Source organism: Sinohyriopsis cumingii, chromosome 13, assembly GCF_028554795.1.
Source record: "Sinohyriopsis cumingii isolate HCF-2022 chromosome 13, ASM2855479v2, whole genome shotgun sequence".
NCBI classification, from domain to species: domain Eukaryota; kingdom Metazoa; phylum Mollusca; class Bivalvia; order Unionida; family Unionidae; genus Sinohyriopsis; species Sinohyriopsis cumingii.
Genome location: NC_142973.1, coordinates 3403596 through 3413881, shown reverse-complemented (window position 1 = coordinate 3413881; position 10286 = coordinate 3403596). Strand labels below are relative to the sequence as shown.

The 10286-nt window shown below is 31.8% G+C and overlaps 1 protein-coding gene across 2 annotated transcripts in view; it reads left to right on the top strand.

The window, feature by feature from the left end:
* Window positions 1-3400: 3400 nt before the first annotated feature.
* The window catches only part of LOC149784855 (paired box protein Pax-6-like), a 66818-nt gene continuing 59932 nt past the window's right edge, over window positions 3401-10286 (top strand). The window contains exons 1-2 of one of the 2 annotated variants that reach the window (XM_089978429.1): window positions 3401-3692; window positions 9245-9373. In XM_089978429.1, the coding sequence (XP_089834555.1) occupies window positions 9334-9373 (40 nt within the window). In that variant the 5' untranslated portion in view covers window positions 3401-3692; window positions 9245-9333. Of the gene's footprint in view, window positions 3693-8325; window positions 9374-10286 lie in introns of those variants that run through there. The other variant, XM_089978430.1, reaches the window with a different exon arrangement.

The window sequence follows — 10286 nt, the reverse complement described above, 5'->3', positions numbered from 1 at the left end:
CATGTTACCCGACAATACATTCACAATATCTCTTCCATCAAATGTGTCAAAAACAAATACATTTTCTGTAGACAATATTGTGTGGTCTTTTTAATCTTAAAAGGTTCATTTACGTATCTATGTAAAATATTCCGGGAGAAGAAAATGGAAAAAAATATTAAATGCGTGCAAAAATATATTAAAAATAGACAAAACATTTTAGAAGAACGTAATACATAAAACTACTAAAAATGTATTTCGCATTAATAAATTATATATGGTGTAAGTATAATCAAACAAAAATTTAAAAATAATTTATAACATGGAAATATGCCTAGATATGAACTAGCATTTACATAACACCAATTTATTTTTCCTGTTGAAGAGAGAGAGAGAGAGAGAGAGAGAGAGAGAGGATCCCATGATTTAACTATTAGGTACACATCCTCAGATACAAATAATCTCTTGATACAGCCATGCAAACACTTCCAGGAATCAAGTACTACCAATCAATTCCGATGTAATCCATGTCGGTTTCACAACAGCGCGTGGTCAGTGAAAACCAAAGAGAGCATCACAAGATCGGATAAATCGGCTTAGGGTGATAACAAGATATTAATGAATTTCACAGATAAATAGGGATCTTGTTTAACACCCTACTGGGGTTACTTTAATATAGTGTACCCTATCCACTTGAGATGCTGGGAAGACTTCTTCTCTCACTTTTTTCTTCAGCCGACAAAGGATTTTAAGTTAGCGGGAATGTAATTGCTTCAATATCTGAAACTGCATATTGCAAATAATCCACTTTGCATTGATTTTCATCAAATCTTGAAATGTACTGAGTGTAACGGCGAATATTCAAAACAGGTAAATCATGATAGCATCTATAAATTTATTTCGTACTCCATTTTCTTTCAATACTATTGTGCTGATAATAACAAGAAAAACTTAGAAAACAAGATGTCTTCAGTGGCAAATGTAAAACACATGTGAAAAGAAAAGACATGAAAATAAAAATCTAAGAGTGATAATACATGATTGTTTATTTCGGCATTTGCTTAACGGAAATTAACGTAAGAAAATATTGTATAACCTTCTTATTAATCTGAAAATCCAGTAATAAATAAATAAATAAATAAATAAATAAATAAATAAACAAACAAACACGGAACCTACTTGAATGAGGTGAAACACGAAGATAAGATGCTTCTCTCCATAGATATAAAGAAGTCAACTTTTATTAGGATGGCGTTTGTTTGCTTACAAAGACAAAATGTTTTTAATTTTCATATTAAGGAAAGTTACAGTAACACAAAAAGCACAAGTTAAGAAATTCGGTCTCTCCAAACTTGAGTGAGAATTCTTTCATATTTATTTTGAATGTTTTCAAAGTTTGATTGGTTATCCGACTTAAGCCAGATTGTCTTCAAAAATGGACTACTTTTGGTTAGAAATATTGACTTGTGCTCACCGTGTTTTCGTTATCCTGTGAGAGAAAACTCTAATCTTTGTGTTCGCAAGCACGAGACTAACACTAAAACTTAATCTAAAACAATTTTCAAATCTCTATCAAATAAGTTTACCGGGTATTGCGAATTATAATAACTAAGAATGTACAAATTTCAAACGGAGTATAATCTTAAGATTAGCAAGTGATGGAAAATGCAGACGGAATAGTATATTTTCGGCAATAAAAAATTGACATATTAAAACTTACACGCTCCTTACTGTTCCATCTCGCCTCGATTGTTATTTTAGGGATGGAATTTAAGAATTTAGCTAAAACTGTAATTTTAAATCAGCGTAGATCAGGGGAAATTGAGAAAATTAAAATTTCTTTCAAATAGCGAAATAGTATACGTTATTATTTGACACTGAGAGTAAGAAAGAGAGACAAAGACAGCTCCTAAAATGCTTTATTCAGATTTTGAAAATGAATAGCATCTTTACATTCTACTTATTTGGACTCGTGTGTCATGACGTCACCTTTGCAAATTTGAGGAAATGACAGCAACTTATACATAAGCTGATGCTAAAGAAGCAGTTTTCATTTATAACTTGAAAAATAAAATTGTTTAAAATGTACGCGTAAACAGTCAATAGAAGCATTTATTTTATATAAAACTTGAGTGACGTGCAGTTTTCAGAGTAGCGTCACATGAATTTAGTAATGAAACAAAATTATTCATTTGGTGCAAAGTCTTACTATTGCATGAAAAAATAAATTAATAAAGCAAACATTTTATATAACCTTTAGACGAGTATTTAAGATAGAAATTTGTAATTTATCATGGAAGCGTTGCTTTTTCAGAAAATATTTCACTTTATGAATTGAAGAAAACATAGCTGTTTTGTGAAACTTGTCAATTATATAAGCACCGGATACCACCTCAGTGTCTTTTCCCAAGGGTCTATTTACACAGCCCCACATATTTGGTCTTGCTCAAGTTGCATCAAATCTGCGTTGTACTGTTCTTCTAGAAAGGTATCCTGCTTTTGAGTTACCCAAGCTGCAGCCATTTAAAGCTGACCGCATTCAGATAAACTCGGATCCATTCGAAATCTTGAAAGGTGTCATGATGGATTTTTTTCTGGAATAAATGATAAAGAACAATTTGAGTACTTTGACATGTTAACAAAAACATCCAAGTACTATGCAAACATTTTGCTGCCATTTTTCCTATTGATTTCCGAAAGTGACAATCAATTCCATTGAGATATTCGCCTCTTGAAACGTTAATCCGACTGTTGTATCAAGCAAGTCATCTAGTCGGAATATGGGACAAAAACATAATTAATCACTCTTTAGATGTGTTACGATAACGCTTACAACTACTTTCTATGAGTTTCTTCAAAAATCGTCCTCCATATCGACAACTGTTATGGATAAGCAACTCCACACCTCCTATCTCCAGAGCTGCTGAGCGAGCCGTGATTTGATTGGCTCTCCTGGTATTTTCCCCAAGCCCATAGCTATTCAATTAACATTTCTATTCTGACCGATCTGCGAGCTTCCACTAGACCTATCGGCTGTAAATAAGCTTATTATTAATTTTGATATGACGTCATGCTTCACCTAATGAGGCCTTGACTATCACCCATGGAGAGAAAGTGATTCTGTCTCTTTGTCCACCATCCAACAAGAAGCTTCGGGCCTCTCCACTAGCTGACATTGATTGGTGGAGGGCCACCGCAACTCCGCCTCTAGCCTTCCCTCGAATGGCCATTTGATAAACATGTGCTTTCACGGTTAAAAAGAGTTTCTCAACTGAGGTGTCGTTCTCAATTGGGCGTTATAATAAAACAAAGTAGTGGAAAAAGAAATCGTCCACGAAATTGGGATCATCCTGCGAGAAAGAACTATTCGATCACTGATTTGGACGAATGCCCAGGCGATGATAGCAATACTAATTGCGATAACTCATGTGTAACAACGACTCTTCAATACCTCAAGGTCTACAGTTCTATCAGATCTTCTTCCTTCTTTGTGAAGTCCTTTCATTTGACAAGTAATACTCAAACAGTTATTGATACCTATGGAGACGGGTTACCTAACTCTGTTTCAGTAGCTGAAACTTCATTCGATTACATCCCGATAGGCGCTTGCTGGTTTTGGATTAGAAAACCAACTATTTTTACACAAGGACACGTACAGCAGAGTTCTAAAGACATTCGGTTTGGAGTAAATCCCAGGTGCCAGAAAACATAAGGTGAGTGGTTTCTTCGTACGTATACATCAGCATAATAAGGTATTTCTGCCTGACAAATTTATGTTCGCTAGTTAACTCAATGTTCATCTCATTTGACTCGTCATCGACAATGTATTCTATCCACACTTGCTCGACCAAAACTAATGCATATTTACCACCAAACTTGAGCCACATTTTCTCCATCGCTGCAACTTCTCTGGCTAATTTGAGACATTTAAATCTCTGGCTAGTGTGAAACATTTAAAGCCGTGGTTCCTGTAGGAGACGCAACGTACCAACATCTTAGACAGAACTTAGACTTTCTTGCTCGTTTGTAGAACTGATTCTTTTGGCGGCTATGTACAGATTACATTTGCAGAATCGATTCATTTGGCGGCTATGTACAGATTACATTGGCAGAATCGATTCATTTGGCGGCTATGTACAGATTACATCTGCAGTAAGTTGAAACACGATATAATTACCTGGTAACTGTTCTCTGTCATTTTAAATTTCTTTCTTCAGTTTTGGTGGTAAAGGATATTTTTTTAATATAAAATTTATTGCATTATTGTTTCAATGTTCAAAATTCAAATCTTCGAATGTGTTATAATACATTTAAAGATACGTATTAAAGGTGTGATTTCTAAATTTAAAATTGCATATAATTAACATAAAATTAGAAAAATGGCCATACTATATTTCGATAGATTTTATAACTGCTCGTAATCATCAAGAATTTAATCGCAACTTGAAATGGAAAATCAATTGTAAAAAGAACTTGTCTGTAAATTCACATATTGCTCCCTTTTCAAAAGCATTAAAATGCATCCGTATGTGCAGTGCAATTCTATATTTTATCAATTTGATCTGATTATAAACATTTAAACACTTCATTTTCAAAAGGTAACCGCGTGGTATATTCATCATAATGTTATTAATTGTTAAACTCTTATTGTATGTCCATATTGCCTTTGGATTATTTACAGTTAAAAAAAAATAATCAGGCATCAAGGGTACAATTTTCATTATTATTTGCGCATTAGATATTTATATTCAAATGAAGAATTCACTCAAGTGAAAACCCCAAAATTTAACGTATGATACAGAATGTGTTCACAAATTTTTAAAAAATTAGGATTTTTTTTGGTACATCTTTACTTAGTGGTATTCACTAAATAATTCTTCAACTAATCAGTTGAATCATTTTGCATATAGGTAACATGACCAAAGAAATCAAATTATCACACACACACACACACACACACACATATATATATATATATATATATATATATATATATATATATATATATATATATATATATATATATATATATATATATATATATATATATATATATATATATATATATATATATATATATATATATATATATATATATATATATATATTTATTTATATATATGTCTGTGTGTGTGTGTGTGTCTTTAATGCATATAAGAATACATTACTTTCTTATCTCTTAATACTGTAATTATATTGACAGTTTGTTTGCTAAATGTTTATGATAATTTGTTGAAATAACATTACATGCTTCCTTACACGTGTGTTTTTGTTTGTTTTTGTTGTTGTTGTTGTTTTCTGTTTTTTTTCTAAGGTAATGCATGATGTTCCTTATCAGCAAGTTGTGGCCTTTACTAACCACAGGCCAAAACTTTGCCTTTACGGAATGATCCTAACTGTATTACCTAATTCACTTTGCTAGAAGGCAATATATATATATATATATATATATATATATATATATATATATATATATATATATATATATATATATATATATATATATATATATATATATATATATATATATATATATATATATATATAACAGCGATTGTGAAGCGAAGAGCGAGAGTGGTCAATTTATATGTGTAATGGCGACCAAACTAATGTCATAAAACCAATAAAATAACAATTGCTAGTTTTACGTTGTCCGGTAGCTAATCTGGATTTACATTTAGTAAAAGTCCTTGCGACTTTTTAGCTTAAGCTTTTCCTACATGCAAAAGGAAATTTCAAGGATTTATTATTCCGCAAGTACATTTTGTTTTGGACTTGCTGAAATCTCAAATACACATTTGAGGTATAGTTTATAAAAAATTATATACATTTTTTTAAATCATATGAATACCTAAAGAGCACGCGAAACCCATTATTAAATATATAATTTACTTACTGGCAAACGTTTATAATGAAAACAAAAGAAACTGCAACCTTATCTGTATAACTGCAAAATGGTTCTTTATGTTATATACATAAACAAACAATTTTATACAAGATAAATTGATATGACCGGATGTCAAAAAATACGACTTGCTGTAATAATCATCCTTAAGTTTTATTGTATGGCAAACTGTAACGGTTGAAAAATATGCAAATTGTATGCCCTTAGGTATTTCTTTATAAAGGCGTTAACATCGAAGTATTAGCTTCTATATATATATATATATATATATATATATATATATATATATATATATATATATATATATATATATATATATATATATATATATATATATATATATATATATATATATATATATATATATATATATATATATATATATATATATATATATATATATATATATATATATATATATAAGTCTGATGATTGTCAATGTGATAAATATATGTAGGTTTGGTCTAGTTCCCTAGGGCCCATATCGAGTCATTTTTATCGAGACATGTAATCAATAGCCATATGTGTGACGTTATCTATAACAGCGCTTGGAGTAACACATGTGTGCCGAGATGTACCCAAAGTTATACCAGAACTCAAAGTTATACCAGAAATCAAAGTTACGTATCTGTTGTACGTCTGGTATTTGAAAAGTCAGGAATAGTTTTGCAATTTAAGTGTAAGGTTTTTGTGACATTTTCAAAATGCAGTTATTAGTAATTTCATTTATATTTTACACCCGCCAACCCCTACCCCCTAAACAAACTCGAAAGATTAATATCCTTTTAAATCATTCTATCGTTCCAATGAAAAGAAAGTATGTTTTGTAAATTATTTAAATATTTAAATTCTTACCATTTGAATGTATATCGGTCGACAAGGAAAAGCAACGTATTTGTGTGCTTTATTAAAAAACGATATTCTTGTAAGAAAAAAAGCTTGCAATCTCTGGACTATTTCAACATGTTGGCAGCTATGTATGTCAGGTTTAGAAAGGTAAAATGTACACACAGTACTACCAGTGTCTTTGTTTTGTACCTTATCCATGGAACTGCATACCATATCCATGGAACTGCATACCATATCCATGAACATCTACATAACGTATCGTTTCCTGGCATTTTGGTAAATGTCACAAATACATTTCGAGACAAAAGTTTTTTTTAATTATATATAAAATACCTACCTTTTGGCACAAAATAGCTACATTTGTTTGAGACCAGGCATGAGGTTAACCAGTAAATCTAATTCAGGACTTGATTAGAAATAAGGATAGTTATAATTTAAGACATCTTGAAAACATTGTACTACAAAAAATCACAGCTTTCCTTTTTCTCAACATCAAGCTTAGCGAACAAAAATAATTCTGTTTAAAATTATATTTGTGTGCTGTTAACATTTAGCAAAAATTGTTGAAAAACTAGATAACTTCTTAGCTAAATCTGTAAGAAAATCACATTATTGATTTTAGGTCTTTTAAAACAATTCAAATATCAAGTAAAATAAATGACAGATTTTAAATGAGGTTAGTTCCCTTAGTGCAACAATTCCTGCAGCTGTTTACTGACATTTACCTGTTTCCAGTAAATGTTCATGACAAAAAGTGCAATCATTAACCTATCTGACCCCAAAATTGATCATGAAGGCAAACAAGATAACATGGTACTTGAATAATCAGCAGTTTCGTCTAGAAACCATTTAGAAGCAATTGGAAGAAACCCATTATTAATCCCTAATCGCAACTCGCCCATTTTGGCGAATTGGACAATCTGACTGCCAGAAAACTGCGCCACATATTCTGTTATCTTCGACCGCTCCTAAAACTGACGGCTCTTTTCGTTCACCTTCTAGAGTTCGGCTTCGAGATAGTTCTATCTGCCTCAGAGCATTTGAATCTGGGTGGTTGAAATGGTACACCCAAATTTTTTTAATTTTTTTATTTTTGCATACACCAGCCGATGAATTTTATGCAGATGACACGCACTTCTCGTTCAATGTTATTTGCTACCAGCGTCATGTGGTATATTAGCGCTAGCTTTTACATCCCATAGAACTCGCAAATCGAACCTACCAGTTAGGACATAACAACATTGTTCATTATTAATTTGTGTCACAAGTGTGAGAAAAGATTTCAGTGCATATTTCAGTCGTCGGGAAATGTGTATCTTTCGTTTACTGGAATGGATACACTCATTGCTAGTGAGAATGAGGATTCTTCATGATAGTTCAGATATAAATTTACCTGTGTAACTTAAAACCTATTGAAAAGCCTAGCTTAAGCTATTGGGTCTCTTCGATACGGGCGATTCGCTGCTTGGTTGATTGACGGTTTAAAAACTGTAAATTAATCCATCGCCCAATAGCAAGGCCCGATACTAGTTTGTATGTGTCCTACCTTCAGTTAATTATATCATTCCGTAGGTGAAAGCACTATCCGTGAGTTGACAAATACCTGGCCTCACACAGGTAAAGCAGTGGCGTGGAAACACACTTTGCTGGATATAGTGGACCTTCCATCACGGATTTCAGTTCCAGTAATCAAAAGTGTTGTTTATCTAATTATTAACTGTACGTAAATTTGGATCCTAATTACAAGGATTATTGGTTTGCAGGACAACCAATGTGCAAATCTGCCGTATAATTGTTACAGAAGGACACAATCTACATTTGTGTGCAGTGGTAAATGGTATATTCTCTCCCTTGAACTGCCAAGAGGATTTTGAACGTGTTGATTCTTTGCGAGTTTGCTGCAGTGACAAATATTTTGTATTATAATTTATCTGGCCGTGTTTTATATTGTGATCAGACATTTGTCTGATAACATTTTTCTTTTTCTTGTTTTGTCTTACTTTGAGGACATATATGTCAACAATCTTAGGGAAATTTCAGGATGGTCGGATACACTATTTAATAAAAGCTCTGGATGAAGTAGTTATAAGAAAAGTCATTTTAATCTTACTACTCGACCCACACTGATAAGTCTAATCAGAGAGCACTAATTAACTGCTCCACAAGGTGTTCCGAGAGATGACTTTTACAACACTATCAATAAAGGTAAAATAGCAGTTTTATCACTGACCACTGTGCTTGTATGACAGCCCATTTACTGGCCACTTAATGGTCAATCATGTTGTAACTCTTGTTAACACTTTGTTAATGCAGCGGCTTGGGAAATACTTAAAACGGTGATTGAAGGACAAGGGATTTTGATTCCACACAGGCAGTGCCACTGTTACATGTGCTGATGTGCTGATCGGTGGGTGGATATCATGTAATGTTACCGAAGTCATATTCTCTTTTGATATCAAACTACAGGAGAGTGATATCTTTTTGATACAATTTGCAATTCCCTGTTGGCAGATTGTGGAACGATTGCGTGCGGTTGACAGCCCGAGGAAAGTACTGGAAGGACCAAAATCTCGGTATATCGATCGGGCTAGTGATTCCAAATGACCACAACTTTGGAGGAAAAGGCGATGCCAATAAAAGGTCAGTAACTTTTTTAAAATACATTTATTCATCCTTATTTGCATATAATTATATTTTCTTTAATATCATTTCCTGTAGTGTTGTTTTCTTTCCCTTTAAAAATGCCCAATAATGTTACCATCAAGCTACAATTATTATGTATAAAGATGCGCTGAAAAAGGCACCATTTCTTAATTTTCATTTAATTTTGATTTCCAAAAATAAAAGAACGTTAAAATATTGTATATTTATACTTTCATGTGCAATTTAAAGAATAATTAAAATTTTGTATTTTTCTCAAACAATCTTTCATTGCACAAACCCTAAAATCATTTAGTGCGAAATAAATACCAAAACAAAACAAAATACGAACTTCCCTGTTCATAATCACATCTTCACACGCGTTCTTTTCTCGGAATATACAACCGCTAGTGAGTTCTTGCATCATTGCTATCTTAGTAGTTATAATTTGCAAAGTCGTGACTATATATATATATATATATATATATATATATATATATATATATATATATATATATATATATATATATATATATATATATATATATATATATATATATATATATATATATATATATATATATATATATATATATATATATATATATACCGTGTGTGTGTGTGTGTGTAATCCTCTTTGGGATGTGCAAGATGATACATTTGGACTTGAATAATGTCCGTTATGTTTTGAAAGTTATTTACAATAAGAGTGTAACAAATCCATTCTTAAAATAAAACACAAAAATAAATCGGCGACATGCTTCATCTTATTTATACCATTCGACTTATTTTTTTGTATTCAGGATTTTAAATAAAATATTACGCTTTAAGATATTACAATGGGAGGATATATTAACATTCCGTTGATAGGGATATGCACCGTATCCGTTGATAAGGATATGCACCGTATCCG